This window comes from Lissotriton vulgaris, chromosome 8 (assembly GCF_964263255.1).
Source record: "Lissotriton vulgaris chromosome 8, aLisVul1.2, whole genome shotgun sequence".
Taxonomy (NCBI): domain Eukaryota; kingdom Metazoa; phylum Chordata; class Amphibia; order Caudata; family Salamandridae; genus Lissotriton; species Lissotriton vulgaris.
The window spans coordinates 286,228,531-286,251,190 of NC_141696.1; the positions used below are offsets into that span (position 1 = coordinate 286,228,531).

The 22,660-nt window shown below is 43.7% G+C and overlaps 1 protein-coding gene across 3 annotated transcripts in view; it reads left to right on the forward strand.

Moving 5' to 3' along the window:
- Nucleotides 1–22,660, forward strand: part of SAMSN1 (SAM domain, SH3 domain and nuclear localization signals 1) — a 523,635-nt gene that overhangs the window by 491,866 nt on the left and 9,109 nt on the right. For all 3 annotated transcript variants that reach the window (XM_086934054.1, XM_086934053.1, XM_086934055.1), the window contains one exon: nt 11,508–11,658. In XM_086934054.1, coding sequence (XP_086790180.1) covers nt 11,508–11,658 — 151 coding nt within the window. The remainder of the gene's footprint in view (nt 1–11,507; nt 11,659–22,660) is intronic.

Below are 22,660 nucleotides of genomic sequence, written 5' to 3' on the forward strand. Positions count from 1 at the left end.
TCCTTCCACTCGTCCCCTAGTCCTCTCTTAGGGGCTCCGCCCTACTCAACCCCGCCTCCTGCCTACAAACCCACATCAAGTCCCCCCGATCCAAGCTCTCTCTCCTCTCATCTCCTCCTCCACTCCTCCTTACTTTCTCCTCTCCCGGTTCAATCCTCGATGGACTAGATGAATCTACGAAACAATGAACCCATCATTGTCGACAGCGCAAAATCCCTTGGAGTCATACTCGACACAAAACACAATCTACCCTCCCAATTAATTCCATTGCAAAGCCTGCTTGATACCAAATGCGCCTTCTTAGGGGGATTCGTCGCTTCTTCCCAGAGCATGACCTAACAACCCCGGTTTCCATTGCTGGTCCTCTCCAAGACTGGACTACTGCAATTCTCTTCTTACTGGCCTCCCCAAATCCCACCTGTCCCCCCTTAATTCTGTTCACCATTCAGCAGCTCGCTTCATTTATGGGGCCAAAAGAAGCGACCACAGCACACCCATGTTATCCACCCTCCGCTGGCTTCCCATTGGAGCGAGATCTATCTACAAGACTGCCCGCATCACCCACAAAGCCTCGCACTCCTCCTCACCTCGCTATCTGGCAAATAAACTGAAACCCTCTGGAGGCTCTAGACCATCACGAAATGTGGAAAATCTACAGCTTGAACCTCCCACTTTCAAGAAGGAAAGATCGATGGCCCAATCCTTTTCCAGCAACGCAGTGAGAATCTGGAACTCACTTCCGCCTCAGCTCCGGACCACCAACTCCTCCAAGGCCTTCAAAACTGACCTCAAAGTTCTCCTCCTTCAAGACACTTCCAAAGTTAATTCATGCCCTCACTATTACCTGCAGGAAGACCCTTTAGTATAGAAATTTTTTATTTTCCCTGACTATGGAAGTGCCGTCCCAGTGTGTACGTGTGGTCTGTGAGACTGCCATTACTGCAGTAATACCCTTTTACATGTGATTGGTACTCTTAGTAACATGCACACATCACAGTTCCCGTGTAACACACTGTTTGCTACCTCTTACATTTTTTTTGCTTTCGATACCTTCACAAGTGCCACCATTGCCCATGTAACTCTTGCTCTTGTATTTGAGTGTCCTCCATTTATTGTAGTATTATACCTCTCCTTGCACTTTGCCCGCTTTTGTAACCTGCACACATGTCACTTTTTTTCCTGTAACGCACCGTTTGCTACCTCTTGTATTTTGTTTGCACACAATTGTCACTTTTGCCTCATGTAATGTAACATTGCTTTTGCAAATCGTTCACTTGTAATGCTCCTGTATCAGGTCTGCTCCTATTGTGAAGCGCTCTGACACCTTCGGGTAAAGTCCACGCCATATAAAACGCATGAATAAATAAATAAAGAAATAGTACTCCACATCTGATCAACAGCCTCTTGTCTCCATCCCTGACCCCATGCGGCCGTCCCAACCCTTCGGGGTGGGAGTGACGGGGTGCACCGCCCCGCTTCCCCTCGCGCTTCCAAGAATGGTTCCTCGTGGGAGCTCGACCGCCCGTGCCCGGCAGAGCCGGCCCATTCCCTCGATCGACAGGAGCCACATGCTGCTCTCCCGAGTGCCTATCCTGGCCCCCTGAAAGCCCCCACGCCCGCCCCCACCCGCCGAATGCCCCCCTCCGTGCCGTCGTGCCTCCAATCCCCCCCGCACCTGCCCAGACCCCGCTCCCCGCTGGCACCTCACCCCCCCACTCGAAGGCCTCCCCCTGAAACGGGCCTCCCCCCCACACGCCCCGTACCCCTCCCCCAACCGGTACCTCCCGTTGTACACTCGCCGCAAAACAGCTCCCCCCAGCCCCACCCTCCCCCCCAGGCTCTCAACCTCTGACCCCCCCGGCGCCCCCCAGCCCGCCCGATCATCCCCATGGCCCCCGCTCGGGACACCACCCCCCCACACCACTCCCCCCAGCCGTGCCCCCCTTCCCGCTCAGCTTCATCTATAATTAGGGGAGTCCCCCCTTTCCCCCAAGCGGAGCCACCCCTCCCCACACCCTCTGCATCACTCCCCGGCATCTCCACGTGCAACCTCCAACCCCTGCCCCCCATCCGTGAGCCCCCCAATGCGGGGCCCCCCCGGCCCCCTCCCGCTCAAGTAAATGCAGAGAAGGCTCAGCCGCCGCCACCCACGATGAGCTCGCCCCTTCCCTCTTGCCCCGCACCCTGGCCGCGCCGCGACCGCGCTGCCCTCTAACCCAAGCCCTGCGGTGCCCCCCCCACCCACCTCCTACCTGGGGCTTGCACGCGGCGGCACCACCGCTAAGCCGGGTGCCGCGGCATCGCCAGGGGCGTGCCGCGGCGGCCTCGCCAGGGGCGTGCCGCGGCGGCCTCACCGCACCGGTGGGCCGCACCAGTCCCTGCGGCGCGCCTCCTCCATGACCCGCGGTTCCTCGATGCACGCCGTCCGCCTCCGCGCCTCACTCCACCGACAACCACGACTCCCAGCACCAAAACAGGCCCCCACATGGTCCACCAAAAAGACGACCTTGCCCAACGCGACGCGACAACAATTACACAACATAACAAACAGTGGCAAAAATAATTACATCCGCCACCCCCCCCGCCCGGCTGCTGTGTCACAAGCCACCGAAAAGGTGGCTTATGACACAAAATGGCCGATTTTAAAGGAACCCAGCCCAAATGCAGACCAAATGCAGCCCAAAATTAGCCCACCCCAGCCCAAGGCTACCCACTAGCCCAAAACCAGCCCACATACGGTGCTAGACTCTACCCCCCTCCCCCGGCCGCAAAAACCCCTGGGGGTGGCGGGCCTCCCTCTTGTTGGCCGCCCCCCCCCAAAGCCCTATTATCATCTTGTTAGATTGTGAAGACTATGCCGCTTCCCAAAGCTGGCACAATGAATATCAATGCATTGCTAAATACTTTTTTAAGCAAAAGTGTCACCTTCTTGAAATATTTTGTGATAAGTACCTACAATGTCAATAAAGTTACAAAAACAAAGTATTTCCATCCAGATACCGAACCATGCTCAATGTTCATGCACTGCATTACAGGTTGAGTGAGGTAGTTATAGGATCTTAAACTGAATTCTGTGCTTAATTAGTGCTATGTCTGTCTTTGCTCAGCAAAAGCACTTATTTCTAGACATCGAAATTTATTTCTAACAGTCTGCCACATGGTGGCGCTCTCTATTTTTGAGAAATGGGTATAAACAGAGTTTTTAAAAATGAAAGATAAATTAAAATTAAAATATTAATTCCTCGGGCAGGCCATTCTTACAGTTGTGATGATACAGAAAAATCAAAATGTGTTGGTATTTAATGGTTAGTACTAGTAGGTAATGTTGGCACTGGAATTCGACATCTTTGGCTATATGTACAGTCTGCAGTGGGCTCCTGAAATTCCTTGGAGCCTGGCACTTTTCAGGCAAATTAATCGCTGTCTAAATCTGAAAATGGATGACCATAACTTCCGGTCTTAACTTATGAAAATTAAATGTGCACGCCCGATCGTCTTAATCGAGATTGATTGTATGTCCTTGATATGTTCCTGATTATAAGTGGATAACTTGAACCATTTAAGGAAGCATGTTACGCGTCTATAGTCGAAAAAATATAATTTTGCTTATGATTTTAAATATATTTTGCTTCACAAGATGGCAAAACAAAAGCTTTGGTGTCCTGCATCGTCCGTAATTAGTCATACAGCTGTGAAAAGTATGGTACCAAAAATATTAAAGTGACTCTTACAAAGTAAGCAAGTGTACTTTCAGTACACATGCAAGAACATATAGCGGTTTCCTGCTAATGGGTGTTTCACAATAGGAAATCGACTGCTGCTGCGCCACTTCCTGTGCTAGCGAAGCTTCAACGACTCTGCTTCCGGCGCCTCTCGAGCAAGAACAATGAGTCACACACTCAGTTGAGCAACTGGGATGTGCTTGAATTCAAAAGTATATTCGGCGCAGTGTCAGCAAGCAGAAACGAAACAGTGATATCATGGAGCTACGAAATGGGATCCTCGGGGGGAGCGAGACGCGATAGAGCAGGACAGTGCGCGCTAGGGAGCTGCATAGGCGTTAGGCAGGGGAGAGGCGCCATTTTAGGTTCCAGTCTTAGGAGATAGGAGCGTTTTAGGCGAGGCCCGCCCACCCACCCCTTGGACACAAGATTTTAAATAAATTTGTTTATGATGGTAATAAACCATTGTCTGATTAAGCGGGGATGTTATACCTTCAATATGCCACTGTAGGACAGGCATTTGATTTGTATCCTATATCTTGGTGCGGCGGAATAGGGGGAGGTCAAGGTCTAGAGCGGACTTGATCGTCATTCATGAGAGAGGGTTGTGGGAGGTACAGGATGGGGAAAAAGAAAAGAAAAGATGGAAAGTGTAAGATTTTGAAACATGGGGTGAATTCAAGAAAATGAAGTTATATTGGTTTTGGATCAATACAGTTATAAACAAATAAGTTCATAAATAAATGATATGGTTTTGGTACAATATGCAAATTCTATGGTTCTGAAGATAAGTGATAAATATAAGTGTTTGTAGGTTTTATGGATATTTATGAAATTGCCTGATCTTACGAATAAAGTGGCCTTTTATGCTACCAGTGATGTTTGTCTCATTGCATGGGTCTGGATTATTTTGGGCGAAGGATAATGTCGGAACCAGGGCTGGGCTGGCCTGTCTGCCTCTCTGGAAGTTTCCTGGTGGGCATCAGGCTAGAGAGAGCTGCCTTCAGAGACGATGGTCTGTCCTGATCCGAACAAGGAAGCTTCCATACCCCATTCTAGTCCTTACTTCCTCCTGGTAGGCTGTTTTGGACATGTTTTTCAGGGATGATTTTGGTTTCTAGCTAAGCTGCACCTTTTAAGATGGTTTAAAGAAATGGCAAGACTAGTCACAAGTCTACGTGAAGGAACTCATTGGGGAAAACCACAGATAATGTAGAGGATGGGATTAAGAATAGTCAAATAAAGGTAGCACAGCAATTACCTTTGGCACACACTTAAACCACCAAAGGTAAGTGTAATGGTGGAAGCCAAAGTTACATGAGCTCAGAATCGCAGTGCAGTAACAAATCACACAAATTGAGTAATAACTGGAAATTAAGGAATACTGGATGGAAGCATGATGGAAGTTGAAACATGCTGGGGAATGCTAAATGCTCAAGGAACCCAAATTGCATCTAAGTGGTTTTCAACTAAATCTAATGGTTCCCGAAACACAAGAAGCGATGATTATTAAAGGCTCTCATTAGAGGAATAATAATGTATTATGAGGAAGTAGAAAACACCAACAAGGATAAACTGTGACTGAAAGAATTGCTAACAGCATCAGAAAGAGTGACATAGATTGCAAGAACAGGAAGAAGAGTATGCACGAACAGAGGAAAAGTTCAAATAAAACTAGAAAAGATGAGTAGATAAAGGGAATAAGATGGAAGAGCAGCGAGAATATCATCCGCCCACCAGATAAATACTATTGGACAATTGACAAAAGCATTTATGAGCACAGGGAGTAGTACTACATAAGTACATTTTTACATACTCTTACATGCCAATGTGAATCAGGTGGCAACATTCAACTCACCATTAGTAAAATTGCAAAGAAGGGGCAGATGTTTTCTTTTGAATTAATTGTACATGAGTGATCCCTGAATATTCCCAATTTAAGTCCCATTTTAGGGGATATTCACAAAGCTATGTTGGAGTACATAAAGTAGTACTCCTGCAGTACTGTGTTACTCACTCCCATGTGCCTTGCGATATGCTCACAATAACTGCATTTACAGGGAAAAGACACAATATTGTAGAGAACACAGATGTTAATGTATAAGGATAATATCTGAACTAAATGGGCTGTAAAGGTCGCTTTCATACCTACAGTGAATGGATGTACATGTTCTCTTATGTCATATCTAGAAGGAAGTCGGAATAGAACTAGAGATAAACTGCTTGCCAACACCTATACTTTAAAAATCCTATCTGCTATCTGTTCTTCTTCTTCTTTTAGCATATTTTGTCTCCCACTATGTCATCCAAGCTCTACATCAGTGGGATCGTCCTTTCTCTCCCTTCCAAATCCTGTCCCTCCCTTGGGACCACAGTTGGTTTATGATTTCTAAGCCACAGGTTTGGGAAACTCCTACACTCCAGGGCCCTCATACCTTATCATATAAACTTTCTGCTCACATTTATACAGTACCTCAGCTAATCATATTGTGAACTTCAAAGAGGGCTGTACATGGTTTTGCTATCGAGGAGTCACAATGTGGCAGATCACATGTTTTAAATAAAAAGTGAGTCTGCACATCCTCAGAGATGACAACCTGCTGGTCTCAAGAGATTCTGGCTGTGGTGTTGAGTCTAAGTTGTATTTCTAGAATAAAGACAGTGTCAATCAATAATTTACTAATTTCCGATCTTAGGAAAGTGGCTGGATGAAGATCTGACACTCCATGTATGTTGTAGTCTCTGACTTAATGCCTTTCCCACTTTAGACACCTCTCCATGGTTCGCATTACCTCAGCTTCTTCTATATAAAGTGGGATTCATCAACTGATGTTCTGTGTCTTGCTTTTGGCATTTGAACCTCGTGGATAGCTTCTTATCATCTCCAGAAAATGTCTAGTAACATTAGTTGATGGTGCAGTGTTGATCAGTGTCCTTCATCTCTTGGAGTTACTCTGGTGTGTGATCAACCACATTTCTTGGTGATTTTCGCAGTGGTCACACTCTGACATCACTGGCCAGAACGTGTCATATCCTTTCTCCAAATTATGTCCTCTGGGGTTCAACATTTTGCCACCATGTGATAAATGACCATGGTTCACCGAAGAGTTCCCAGTGAGAGCCTTTCAGCTGTTGCAACATTAAACGGCATGTGGCTACCATCTCACTTTCTAATATGCAACTCACTGTAATGATTGGCTTGGGCTAGTGCCAAGGAATGAAACTGATCCATCCATTGAGTCTTCCTAGGAAAGCAACAGTCTTAGAACATAGTCGGGAAACCTTATGCAATAGTTTGATCCTCACTTACTGCGTTCCCCTTGGTCAATGACATTGTATGTGACTGCCAATAATTACTTTTTCCAGTTAATCCTAAATTAGATATGGTGCTGTTTGTGGCTAATGCTTCTTTTAGAATATCCGGGGCTCACAGACACTTCTTAACTGATTTTTGTGCCATTCTTTATCAAAAGAAAAGTTAATATTGTGGCGTGCCTGATGCTTCCTGCATTAAAAACGTGTGTTCTGTACTACCTTCTTTATTCAAGCAGGTTTAAAAGTAATCACGATTCCAACAGCCACCACCCATACATGTGCTTCAATAGTGGTGCAAAGATACTGTATTTTAAATGTTATTTACAGACTTATTGTCCTATTGGAGTTATTTGTGAGAAGTTGGCCTGGCATTTGCTGTCCACTATTCTAGTGGGCACCTTGCAACAGTCCAAACGACCACTTATTGATGGTAGGTTAAAGACAACCTTATAGAAAGCTATCCTAGTGGTAGCTGTGGAGAGCAGCCTTCAGGCTAAGTCTTGAAGGAATGTAAAGCAGCTTGTTTTACCAGTCTATAATCTCGTGAATGACCAAATGAAAGGAGAACCACACCATATATATATATATATATATATATATATATATATATATATATATATATATATATATATATATATATATATAATATATGTATTTATTCTAAACACACTCCTCTAGTCTCTTTATGAGGCTAGGGGAAAAAGTACATAACATAAACTTATTTAGCACACAGTAAATTAGCACAGTATACGTTTAGCCCTAGGGGCCTCACAAACCATATACTAAGAAAGTGGTATAAGAACCAGGACTGACATAGATACAAGGCCTAGAGTCTTTAGAACCGCTGGGGCCACCAGGAGCCACCCAAGGTAGTGACACAGGGTACCCACGGGGGACGCGTGCAGTGTCTAAACACAGCTGTGCATCACCCTTAGCTTCTATAGAGGAAAGTCGCGGTTGGAAAATTACAGATTAGGGACACTTAGGAGTGGACTAGGAACAATCCCCTTTAGAACTAGACAGTTTGAGAGACAAGACCCACGGGAGCACCGGAGTACTCGTGTTACCTCACCCAGGGAAGCCGGTTGCATTGGTGTCTTTTCGTGTCAGGTTTCGTTGTTGTTTCCTATGGCGAGCTGCGAAGAAGTGCTGCAGTGGAAAGTGTCCAGGTGGATCCAAGGATGGATCGAAGATCTGAAGAACCTGTAAGCAGAGGGGACAGAGTCTAGGTCACTAGCCAGTGACCAGGAAGGCGAGGCGAAGATGCCAACAAATGTTGGGTGATTTCAGGTGAAGAAGGTGAAGCTTGACTCTTCAGCCACGAGGACCAGGAGGTGTCAACGATGACCAGGAGCTGGATTCGAGCTGTCCCACGAAGGATGTCAAGTGCTGCAGTGCCGGTATCTGGATTGGACCCAACAAACCTTGGCAACAGCAACCCACGCAGAAAGTAAAGATGGGTTTCGGTGCGGACCAGCAAGGTCTGAGGGACTCACCCTTTGGAGGGGAGTCTGGGCACATCTGGAGCAACCAGGAAAGCCCAAGAAATAGAAGAGTTACTTCCGTGGGGACCCACCAGTCGACAGACCAGGGATCGAAAAGAAGCCTTGAGCGGGAATGCTAGAAGCGGGCCCACGGAACACTCGTGGAGTGTAGGCCCACAATCTTCAGTGCAACTGGTGCTCAGGCTTGGACTACAAGTAGCCCAAAGCACAACTTCCGGAACGCTCGGGAAGTCAATGCACTAGCACATGTGCACGGTGTCCAGGGGTTCTGGTTCCACATCTCTCATGATGGCTGCGGGTCTCAGCTTTGCTGTGATCTCGTGTCGACCTCAGAGATGTCTGGAAGTCTGGGACCTGTGTCGCAAATCCTTCGGAATACGGCGGGAGCCTCGGAAATGCAGACTGGCAAGATGCTTCTTTGGTGCCTGTTTGAACAGGGGAGTCACTCCTTGATCCAAAGGGAGATTCTTCTATCTTCTAGTCAAAATAGAATGTCGAAGGTCCAGGATATATGTTGCAGAGTTTCGTCTAGGGTAATCTAAAGTCCTAAGGAACGGGTTCCTATACTTATACTACGTTTAGGGGTTGGACTTACTCTAGGGTCCCACCTATGGGAGGACTCAGGGTGGGGGTGGTTGCACCCTTTCCCTTTGTCCAGTTTCACGCCAGAGCGGGGTCTGAGTGCCCCTGCAACCGATTTGAAATGGGGTGTGCACAGGAACACCAAGTGTACCCCCCAGCACTGTCTGAAAAGCATTCTCTGAATGCACCCACCCAGCCCCAATACACTAAAGCCTGTCTGGGGAGGTGGTTACACCTCCCTGTGACAGTAAACTTTTTGTCCAGGCCTCCCCTGCCGGAGTTTCGTCCAGCAGCAGGAGGCCAGACTTGTGTCTCTGGGCGCAGCATCCATTTGTAATGCTGGGGCTCTTTTAAACTATTACCGGTTAGGTAAGTGTGAACATGTCTTCTCCCTCTAGAAGGGTGAAATTCTACCTCCAAAGATAGCATTAACTGCGAGGTTATGATGCACTTAAGAGTATATGGTCTGGCTGCATCACAGAACAGCTACAGAGAAGTGATTCTGAAAGCTGCAGAGGGGTCCTGCTTATGCATGGGCACCCTCTCACACAAAAAAGCACTCTGCCTTCAGGATTGTCAAGGCCTGCCATAGGGGTGACTTATAGGTTTATATGTGTCAGTGATATAAGGTAGATATAGTTAACCTATATCTCAGTAAGGGGTGCATGCACCACCTTAACCAGGCTGCAGTAGCAGACCTGTGGTGCCATTTTGAAAGGCTTCCCAGGCGTGGCACAGTACATGCTTCAGCCCCTGGTAGGCCTCTGGGGTACCTATGCCCTTCGTACCTAAGGCACCATATACTAGGGACTCACAAGGGTAACCCAGTAGCCAATCTGGAGTGTACCTAATGTACATGCAATCAACTTAGAGAGGAAGCAGCTAGGCTGGGGTCCAGGTTAGGAGGATCCCAGCCGAACTAATTCATAAACCATCAAAACACCAGGAAAGAAATGGGGGCAACCATGCAGTAAGATTCCACCTTCCTATATTATTTACATTTTGGGCACAATCTTGCATATAGAGTAGGCCAGATGCTCTATATTCCGGTTACGCAGATATGCCACAATTGGGGGTATATACTGTGTACACTATACATATTATAAATAGTATAGACACCAGACACTTTGGACATAACTCCAATTATGTGTGCTTCACACAACCCTGAATACTACTGCATGACTGTGCCCAAAATGTAGCATGATGAATTGCTTTATAATCGACATGCGTTATACATCTGATTCAAGAACTCACGAAATTCGGGTGCTTATCCTTTCCTAATATGGGGACTGTGGGTCTATATACGCAAAAGCATATAATTTGAAGAAAACATATGTGTGATGTTGTTACATCACATTGTATATATGTTTTGCAGCCCTGACAAAGTCGGAGGTGACCAACCCAAGTAGCGACGAAACACGTGTTGGCAACAACAACTGGAATAAAGAAAAGAAAAAAGAATGCGGAGAAAGATTACTGCTGTCTTTTGTATATATATGTTATAAACATGACGAAAGAAGTTTATGTGTGCTAGGATATTGTCACAAGTTTATAGGAATTCTTGCGGAGATCTGATTGATGGGGTTGTGGATGATAACCCCCTCCCTAAGCACCATAACATACTAATATTGAAGTATAGATACACCGAGAATTAAGAGAAGCGCCACTGTCACTAGACTACACTAATCATCCCCAGAATCAACATTAGGGGTGGTGTTAGGTTGTCAAAAAACCTTGCAGCAAGAGGTAAACATGTCAATTTGGCCTTGTGAACTTGAGTTGTTACAATCATTCACCTTTTTAAGGCACCGCTGCTGGAAAGTCAAATGGTTTCCTGAGCAAACAAAAGTGTTTATTCTCTGCATTCTGACTCGGCATCTTCTGGGTCAGTAGAAACTATGTTTAAGAACATTTTATGATAACAAATGTCTTTGTCATTCATTTCCATAGAGATTATCTTCATACTTGTTGGTAGCTCTAACAACTTGACTGCATTTTTGTATTTCATTACATAATCACCCCAACTCTAGTATATGATAAAGTAAGCAGGAAAATGGTCCTACACTATAGCACCTTGATTGTGGGAGTATATACCGATTTCAAGTAAGCAAGCACCTATATGTTGTAGTTTGAAGGCTCATCTGTTTTAATGTTTTGACTATATGTTTTTATTTGTGCCTTGTGTTATAGAGTTATCATGTGCAGAGGTTTGATGTAACTGAACTTAAAATGTGCAATACAATGAATAAAAAAATGATAATGTAAGCTGGTGGTCTGTCTTGGATTGGATAACTTAAAAGACTAATGCCACAAATGGCATTCAGATAATGTGGAAAGCAAGGTAATCCAGCAAGAATGACAAACGATTATTTGTGTTCCATAGGACTGGATTTCAACGCTGTTGCTAAATGGTTATGAGACACTGGACGACTTGAAGGATATGAAGGAAAGCCATTTGATTGAACTTAATATAACAAATCCAGAAGATAGGGCCAGGTTGCTGGCTGCTGCTGAGAACCTACATGCCTCAGAATGTGAGTATCCACATTTGAAACATGTCTACATTCTGGTACAGATCCCCAATGGTATTTTTTTTAGATCATGCACATTCAATAGCTGTTTTAGAGCCTCCAACTACTGTAATGTGATATTTCCTAAATTGTGCTATTGAAGGATGTCATATTTAAATCACTCAATAAAGGCAGCTGTATACCTCTCCTCTTTTATTCTTCTCCCACACCATTACATGTACACAGCTCAACTAGAGATGCAGAATCATTACCAAACTTGCTTCAGTCAATCCATCAATCTGTTGTTAGAAGGACCTGGTAACATTAGTGACACAAAAATATAATTACAGTTTCAGAGGAGAAAAGTAGAGCCACTAGATATAGTGGTTTTTGTTTTTGTTTAAAAATTGTAGACATTAGCTTGATTTTATACATCCTTTTTCATATAAATAGTCTATGAATCAAACAATTGAATGATCAAAATCAAGTATTGGAATTGCCCAGTATAGTTCTTCTGGAGTACATAACTGGGTGAATTTTGAGCAAAGTCTCAATGGTCTTCAACTAAAACTTGGTGTAATATTGGGTGGTAAGTAGACCGCCTAAAAGAACTGGTGGATAAATCATCCTCTGAACTCTCTGAGATGCTGACAGTTTTAGAGGGCAGTGGTCCAATGTTTTCCCACTAGGAGGCTGCCAGCAATTCCGCCAATGAGAACGCACTGGGAGCATACCCGGCATTGTGGGGCTGTCCAACTAAGGGAGACCTCTCCAACCACATTCCTACTGGTGACCATTCTCTCTGTGAATGCCTTTGCATGCAAGATGGTTCCAAACAGGAAACAATTTCAGTTCTACCCCATTCACTGAGAGGAATCTCCCATCATTGCAGAAACATATTCGGATTGGTGACGGTACAACGCGTACCGTCACAACGCGTGCTGTTACAACGCGTCCCTTACAACGCAAGTCGTTACCACGACTTGCGTTGGGTGCGCGGATATCGAATAGTATAATTTACTATTCTAACACCAGTCCCCGTGGACACTAGGGAAGGTGTTGGAATAGTAAATTTACTATTTTTAATCTTCTAGCGCCCTCCAGCGCAAGTCGTGGTAACGACTTGCGTTGTTACGGACGCATCGTAACAGCACCGCGTTGAAACATCCGCGTTGTAACGGATGTTTCCCACATATTCATATGAGTCCTGAAAATGGGAGTCTATCCCATTGTCTAAGTGATGACAGTTCTGTCATGAAAACATTGGAATGCCACAATCAACTTTTTACTTCGTAGCCTCTCCCGTCATCCATTTCGGAGGTATACTACCGAAAAGATGTCTGCCATAAGGAGCATCTTTAAATTTAGTAGTTCAGTATGGCACATGCTCTGCCACAACAGCAATTTGCCACAGCTTTGTGAACACTGACTAGGAGCCCTACTTAAAGAAATAAACAATGATCATAAAAGCTCCAGGTGGACACAATAATTTTTAAATGGCTGTCCAGGATCATAGGATGTAGTTCCAGTTCTCAGGGTCTGAGATGCTTGCTTGAATGGCACAGGAGCTTAACATCACCGGGTTAGAAATGATCCCAGTAGGATAAGATACTTTTCTAATATTTATTGTGTTGGATTTTTGGAAAAGCTTTGGCCCAGCACTGCTGTCCTCTGATCATTCTTTAGCAAGACATATTTTTAGCTGTGTTTGGATGTTAATAGTAGTATTCCATTGATAATTTCCAGGAACTTTTCAGGACTGGGGCTAACTCAGCCTACCTGGCCACAACCTCTGGGAAATTACTATAGACTGTGCTGCAGTTTTGAATACTTCCTTAGTTTTCAGAACTGTCTAGACATTGTTCTGTAGATTGCAAACCAATCTGTATCCAGCACCATACCAATATTAATCTGGAATATTCAGCTATTTAGGCAGCCGTCAGCAAGATACAAAAACTACAGCAAAGCAATTACTCCAATATTCCTTGAAGTGTATGGTTATAATACACAGCTGAATTCATGGACTGCATACTATTTGCAAGAGTGTTTGAAAAATCTTTATGAGGAAGAAAAAGAACATCATAACAATTAAGAAATAAAAAAAGATATTGGAACATCATTACCATATATAAGTATGATGAACATATAACCATAAAAACCATTACAATATACAGTGCTAAATTAAGTATTAGTACAACATAAGCTTATTTTCAAGGTGTTTATGGGTTTTCTAGGAAATAGAAGGGAAAGGAAGGGAAAGGAAAGGAAAGTGAAGAAAAGGGAGAAGAAGGGAGTAAAGGGAGGAGAGGGGTAAAAAAGGGAATGAGGGTACTTGAACCAAATTGCAAAAAGATCATCATAACTAACAAAATTGCATAAATAACCATAATCAATAGAAAATGATAAGATATATGTAGAAATAATACAAATGTACACATGGAATGTTGTTAAACAGAGAATTCAATAATAATCAGATAAGTTTGAAAGTCTGATATGGTGACGGTTGAGAGGGGTAAGAGCAGACATTAGTAGTGTTTAAAAAAGTAGTAAGGTGTACCCATGGTAAATCCCTCGAACGAGATAAAAGTATATGTTCTGCATAATGTCTATACAGTTTATGGGGATGGAATACTGTACAGGCTTTGTAACAGATGTTAGCTGTAAATTTCTCATGAATGGCAATCTGTTGAAAAGAAATGGCTATTTATTATTGGAAAAATCAGACTGGCAATCGTCATGGAGGCTACCTAAAAAAAGACAGGCAAAATTAAATAGAATGGAGACTCAAAGAATGTGATTAATTTGTTCCAAACCTTATGCCAAAAATGCATGTAAGTGGGGCATGACAATAACATGTACTGCAGGTCACTTTCTGGAAATGGACACAACCAACATTTGGAATCACCTGTAATAACAAAATGAGACATAGATTTTGGAGTATGGTAAAGTCTATTATAAACAAAAAATAGTGTCTGCATAAGAGCAGCCATTCTAGATGTTTTGTGATTTTTAAGCAACATTTTGTCCCAGTGGGAAGTTGGCCACCTCAGCTTCCCCTAAGGATTCTAATGAAGATGTAAGTTTCAAGGTTGGAGAAGAAATTAACAATTTATATATCAGGAAGAGAGTCTGTAGTCGAAAATGTGTATAATGATCTTCGGGAGAAGTTTCAGGTAGATGTACCAAGATGTCAAAAAAGAAGTTCAATAAAATCTAGGTTAAAAGGAGTTAGGACAATTACATTTGTATTGCATTTAGGAAAAGAGGGTGGAATATCACATAAAATAGATCGCTAATCCATTGGATTTCTTTATGTTTCTATGCTTTGAGAAGATTTGTATATTATTGAGCTAGATTGACTAATTACACCATATGGGTAATTAGAAAAAGGTCACATGATTTAATGAAGAGCGATGAGATCACCATGGGAGTACCTGAAACAAGTGTTGAAAAATTGGAGAAGATAAATGTGGGGGGTGGGAGGATTAGACATGAAATATCTGAAGAGAAATAAGATATTTTTCTATGGATGACCAAAGTGGTGAGAAAGGGGAAGCGTTTTTAAATAACAAAAAGAAGCGGAAGAAAAAAAGCATTATGATATTGAAGGAAGTCAAGAAAGTTCACTCCCCCAATACATTTAGGCATTTGAGTTTAAATAGAGAGATACAAGATTTATTTTTTTCATAAAACCTTGGATAAAAGTGAATCAGTTTACTTAAAGTAGGTGTGAAGGATAAGGACTGAAATCATAGATCAAATAGAAAGAATAATGGGGGCGTTTATCATGTTAATGACATCCAATTGACCCTACCTAGAAAAGAGTGTCCCTTTTGGAAATAAAAGATTCAAATTTAGAAAGAAGCTATGTAAGATTAAGAGAAAAAGAAGAAGATTTAGAATTGGTAAACCAACGTCCTATATATTTAAATTTAATGGGAGCCAGGTGAAGCCAGAAGAGCTGAATAGTTCTTTATGATAGTATTTATTCAGGGGTAACATTTCAGTTTTATCTAAACTCCCTTAATAACTAGACGTTTGAGAAAGGAAATATATCTTGAGAAAGAGCTAGTAAAGCAGTTTCATATCAGATATAAAAAAGAGAATATCTTCCACATACGCAGCTAATTTTAAGTGGTCGGACTCAAATTGGAAACTGGAAATCAATGGATTTTGCCAAACTTTTAATCCCTACACTGCATGGCGTTCCACCCAGTACCACCCCCCCCCCCTGTGATAAGCCTTTCGGGCTATTTGGTATAGTTCACATTTAGGCCCCTGTAACTTTTTGTCCACATATGGTATCCAACATCCTAAGGATTCTAAGGGTATCCAGGGTTTGTGGATTCCTCTGAAGGGAACCAGGAAGTTAGCCAAAAAACAGCAACATTTAAGGCCCGATTCACAGAACTAACTTAAGACAAAATCGTCACTTACTACTTTTGGTATTCACAGAAGTTAAGATTTTGTCTTAAAACAAAATCCTTACTTAAGTCTGTCTTAAGTCTGTTTTAAGACAAATTTAAGACAAAATCCTAACTTCTGTGAATACCAAAAGTAGTAAGTTTAGGATTTTGTCTTAAGTTAGTTCTGTGAATCGGGCCCTTAGTTTTTTGGGGGAAACATGGGAAAATAGTGCTGCAAAAAAAAATTTCCGTTTTTTTCCCTGCAACCGGTATCTACAAAGAGTTTGCAGTGCTAAAATTACCACCTTCCCAGCTTTCAGGAACATGCAGACCTTTGTCAGAAAGCCAAAATGTTCTACACAGTTTAGGCATTTCACTGGGACATACACATTTTTTCTTATTTTCTGTGCTTCCAACCTCCTTCCAAAAAGTGGCAAAAATGGGTGTGAAACCAATATTGAATCCCAGAAAGATTTACATTTATGAAAAGTAAACACAGTTTTGCAATCAGAAAGAGGACATTTTTGTAGATCCCTCCAGGTTTTTCTATATAATGTAATCGTTGAAATAAAACAATATTTAAATTGAATAGAAAAAACAGCCATTTGTGCCAAGGTTTTCACCTGTAACTTCTTCTAAGTACGTTAGATTTTTTAAAGCAATATACATTAAGACCGCTAGACCCTTCTGGTTGCAGGGATATATAGGATTTGTATGTTCACCAAGAACCCGAGGTACCCAGAGCCAATAACTGAGCTGCGCCTTGCAATGATTAAGCATGGGCGAATTTTGCGAATTCGCAATTCGCGAATTTGCGGATTTGCGATCCGCAAAATTCACGAATGTGTGCGAATTTGCATATTTTTCCTTTTTGGCGTGTTCGCGGGGCGATTTGCGTGTTCGCGGGGCGCTTTGCGTGTTAGCGGGGCGCATTGCGTGTTTGCGTGTTTTTTTTTGCGAGACCGCTCGTTGTTGTGCCCTTCTGCCCTCTGCCCCACTCGTTTTTGTGCCATTCTGCCCTCTGCCCCACTCGTTTTTGTGCCGTTCTGCCCTCTGCCCCACTAGTTTTTTGTGCCATTCTGCCCTCTGCCCCACTCGTCGTTGTGCCCTTCTGCCCTCTGCCCCTCTCCTGTCTTATTTTAGAATGGCGCCGGCAAGCTGCCAGCGCCATTCTAAAATAGTTACTAAGTTAGCTTCATCAGGAAGCACTAATAGATAAAATAAAGCAGGTGCTCGAATTCAATTAAACTCGAGCACCTGCTTCAATTAGTGCTTCCTGTTGAAGCTAACTTAGTAACTATTTTAGAATGGCGCTGGCAGCTTGCCGGCGCCATTCTAAAATAGTTACAAGCTTTAAGCTTGAACTTTTGCCCCCCGAATCCGTTCCACTCACGGATTCGCGGATTTTCGGCAAATACGCGGGAGTTCGCGGATTGCGAATTTGCCGAAAATCCGCAAAATCCGCGAGCGGAACGGATTTTGCACCCATGCTTAGCAAGGTTATCGCATTGTGTACCCGGTATACAGCAATTGATTAGGTAAAATATAAAGAGTGAATAACAGGTATCAATGAAACCTTTGTATTTCAAATGGGAACAACATATGGAGTTTATAAGCAGTGGTTACTTGCACATCTCCGAATTTGTGGGTACCCATACTAGCATGTGAATTAGAGGGTACATTTCAAAATGATGTCTTTTTTACACACTTTCTTAAATTTGGAAGGCAGAAATGCATAGAAAGTCAATTGGTAATAACTCTTGTTCTACTATTCATTGTTCTCCTAAGACTCCTGATAAAAATGGTACCCCACTTGTGTAGTTAGGCCTAGAGCCTGTGATAGGAAACTGCCCAAAACGCAACATGGACACATCAAATTTTTCCAGTGAAATCTGACCCATTTTTTGTAATGTGCCTTGCTCTGGGTTTTGGACCCTGGCCCAGCCAGAGCCTATGGGAAGCCACAAACTTCCACCCACCCAGCATTCCCCCAAGTCCCCCGATAAAAATGGTTCCTCACTTCTGTGGGTAGATCTAGTTCTTGTGACAGGAAACAGCCCAAAACGCAACGTGGACACATCACATTTTTCTTGTGAAAACTGGCCCTTTTTTTGCAGTGTGCCTAGCTGTGGATTTTGTACCCTAGCTCAGCCAGCACCTAGGAAAACCTAGCACACCTGTACGTTTTTTTAAACTAGACACCCAGGGGAATCAAGGATGGGGTGACATGTGGGGTTCAGTTACCCAGAATCCCCTGCAAACCTCACACTTTGTCAAAACAAACATATTTTCCTCACATTTCTGTGATGAAAATTTCAGGAATCTGTAGGGTGGCACAAACTTCCATCTACCCAGCTCTCCCCCAAGTCTCTTGATGATAATGGTACCTCACTTGTGTGGGTAGGCCTAAATTCCGGGACACGAAATGGCCCAAAATGGCCCAAAATTCAATGTGGACATTTTTCGAATGAAAACTGACACTTATTTTGCAGTGAGTCTAGCTATGGATTTTGGGGACTAGCAAACCTGTACATTTTTGTTATCCGCACACCCAGATTAATCCAGGATTGGGTGACTTGTGAGGTTTTCGCAAGGTTCTCTTGCCCAAAATCCCTTGCAAATGTCAAACTTTATAGAAAAAACACATTTCCTCACATTTCTGTGATGGAAAGTTCTGGAATCTGCGGGGAGCCACAAACATTCACCCACCTTGCAATCCCCCAAGTCTCCTGATATAAATAGTAACTCACTTGTGTAGTAGGCCTAGTGCTTGCAACAGTAATTTGCCCAAAACGTACAGTGGGGACTTCAAAATTATCGATCACAAAATAACCTGGTTTTGCACGGGGCACCTGCGTTTTTTGTCCCGGGCTCGGCCGCCATCTAGGCAAATCTACCAATCCCAGACAATACTGAATACTTGAAACCCGGGGGAGTCCAGGGAGATGTGGCTTAAGGGGATTCCCCAATGTTTTCCTACCCAGAGTCCCCTACAAACCTCACATTTAGCTAAATAAATCACATTTCTCTCACATTTCTGTGTGGGATCAGCATGCTGGCACAAATCTCCTATCACCTAGCATCCCCCGTCTCCTGATAAAAATGATACCTCACTTGTGTGGGTGCCCAAAGCAGAGTCAACCTAAAAGCGTATACAATGAAAAACTGAGGGAGAACCAAAGCATGTACATAAGGGGCAGTTTTTTTTTAAATACGTTTTTTTGTCTGACTCTGCTTTGGGCACCCACACAATTGAGGTATCATTTTTATCAGAAGATTGATGGGAATGCTGGGTGGTAGGAAATTGTGCTGGCGTGGTGATCCTTCAACTTTCCCAAACAGAAATGTGAGGAAATATGACTTTTTAGCTAAATTTGAGGTTTGCTGAGGACTCTGGGTAAAAAAAATGATGAGGATCCACACAAGATACACTGCCAGTCAAGCGACAGTCCACACACTCAGCCAGCCAAGTGCCAGTCCATGCACACTTCCAACGAAGCGCCAGTCCACACACACTGCCAGGCAAGTGCCAGTCTACACACACCACCACCAAGTGCAAGTCCACACACACCGTCAGCCAAGCACAAGCCCACACATACCGCCAGCAAAATGCCTATACACACACAGCCAGCTAAAGGTCAGTACATGCAGACCGTCAGCAAAACTCCTGTTCACACACATGGAAACTTTCCCTGGTATCTAGTAGTTTTCATTCCTGCTTGGGGGCAGATGAGCCTAAAAATATTACTGATCTGCCCAAACGGCTGAAATGTATGCATAAAAAAAGGGAGAGCAGCCCTTGCTTTTGTGGCCGTTTCCTAGCATGCCATAAACAAAGCCATTACAAATCACTGGTGCCTAGTGGGCTTCCTGCTCTGACCCGGGGGGGGGGGAGGGGGGAGGGCTCGATCAGGTGTAATAACCACCATCTGCCCATTTTTGTTTTGAGGGGCTGGGGGAAACGACATGCCCGACTAGCCCAGCCCCCACACAAAGTAAAAACCGTCCCTGGAGTCTAATGGGATTCCTGCCCCCCCAGCGGGGCAGATCGCTGGCTGTTGCCCATATCTGTCTCGCAGGGGCGTTTAAAAACTGTGCTTATTTGTTTGGGGGGGTAGGGGCATTGGCATGCCCCTTCAGGGCAGACCCCATTCATGCACAAGGAAAAAAAATAGCCCCTGGTGCCGAGTGGGCATTCAGTCCCCCTGAGGGGCAGATCTGGGGAAATAACCCCCATCTGCCCCCCACGAGGCAGAAAGACTGTCTCTATAGTTTTGGGTGCATTTGGGAGAGTCTCCCCTTTCCAATGACACCTCTCCTGTCTGGCTATGTAGTTGGGGATTGCAATAGCCTCACAAGCACTTAGGCAGTGAAAGTGAAATGAGCTGATTTGCTCATTTCACTTTCAATGTAATGATGTCAGTGCGCCATGCACACCGATCGTCATTACTTTGAAAAAAAATGCAGAGGAATTTCCTGGTTGTGTGCAGAGGATGGAACGGTTCCGGCCTGAGCATGCAAGGATTTAAAAGAAATGGTTTGAATACCAGGATAAAAAATAGAGGTGAAGAGACAACATTGTTGGATGCCTCTTTGAAGTATGAAGAAGTTAAGCAATAACTGTAACTGAAGCTGTGGGAGAATTGTACAGTGTGAATGTGTGCGAAAGAATTATGTGCCCAATTTTATGCCCACATCCATACCACTGTAAAACCTTAAGCATGACAGACCAGTGAAGTCTATCAAAGGCTTATTAAGCTTCAATAGGGATAACATAATGAGGGAATTTAAGGATACAGGCTTTAGTTATGACATTAAAAAAGAGACCAGTTTTTTCAGAGCCCATACACCCCTGAATAAAAACCAGTCTGCTCTGGGCCAATCAATTTAGGTAGAAAGGATTCTAATCTTATGCAAGACGTTTAGCAAAGATCTTGTAGTTCACAGTAATTCAGGATATAGGGCAATCATTTTGACATGAGGTAAGATCTTTACCTTCTACGGAATAAGGCAGATAATGAATTCAAAAAGGTGCCTTTGGTAGTGTTAGGTGAAAAAGAAGAAAACAATGTGGGTAATAGTATAGGAGCAAAGTGAGAGTAATATTCTACAGTGAAACCATCTTGTCTTTCTTCAAGATGTTATGTTATGTTATGTTATATTGATTTATTATGCGCACAGATACCCCAGCCAAGGGGCGTCCCGGCGCAGAGACAAGGTAGAACATAACACAACAGGAAACTAAAAACATGAAAGCAGCTAAAACAGGAAAGTTTTTAAAGCCCTCCGGAAAGTCAAGAGAGATGAAGGACATGAGTTTATTCAGAAAGGGAAACATCCTGTTTTATACTGGATAAGTCAGGTGTGGAGGTGGACAATCTGTCAAGAATTTGAAGAAAATAATCAATATCATAGTCAGTAGGGTGGTGGTCTGGGGTATAAAGGGATTGTTAAAAGGCTGTGAATTCATGTAGAATATCACTGTCTTTACAGATATTTGAATCCGAGCTGGAATGTAAAGATTTCACTTTTGCGTGCTCTTTTCATATTTTGAGATAATTGTCAAGAAGTTTACCTGATTTATTATGACCACCATAATAACAAGCATTGCTTCATAGTAATTATGTACAGGAATCACCAGAGGAGATTTTATCAAATGAAGTTTGGCTGTAACCAACTCATGTAATACATTAGGTCAGTGGTTCCCAAACTTTTTTGACCCATGGCTCCCTTGACTATTGGTCATTTGCCATTGCTTCCCCATCATGTTACTTTTTATTGGCAAGTGGAGTGATGTAAGCATGGCCTTGGGAGTACTTCCATTTTTCTCCCTGAAAATAATTGGGATGAAGCATATGAATGCTGCCTGCACTTGTATTCTGTTCCCAGTGAGTTTAGCAAGTTATTTTAGCCACATTTTGTTCTGCTCTAACCAACTTTCCTTTCCTGTACAGCGCGGTATCTATGTAACTGTATCCAGTGAGTTTAGCAAGTCATTTTTAGCCACAGTGTTATTCCCTGAATAACTTTTCCTCCCCTGTTTTGTGCCGTTGCCTGTATCTGTATTATTGTATTAGCAACTGTTTAGCTGAATTTGTGCTTTTACAGAAAACTCTTTTTTTCCCTGTACCATGCCATTTTTTGGAGCCTCTGTGCCAACTGCTCATTCCCACCTGTTTTGCCCCTCCTGTCACCCAACGTCTTGCCCCCATACCCGGACCTACTTAATGAAGCCACAGTGTGGCCGAGCGGCGAACGCATGCAACTGGCACACCACTGGCAACATATGCCTCACTTAGCTTATCACGGACCCCACGCACAGCACAGGACACACGCTTCACCCAATCTTCACGGCCTGCGATAGTCAAGTACAGTCATGCCACCAAACTCACCTGGACCGAGCAAGCCATTATTTGCTTTACCATCGCAGGAGCACTGTGCACCACCTCCAGGACCGCCAGCTTCTCCCGTTGTAGCTGGAACAAAGTGACAGAGACCAAATGGATAGATGCCTTCAACACCACCCAGCCCAACCCCACAGCCACCATCGAGCAGGCTGCCAAGAATCTCTCCACCTGGATCACCAAATGCACCAACAGAGTCACCCCCATCAAACCCTC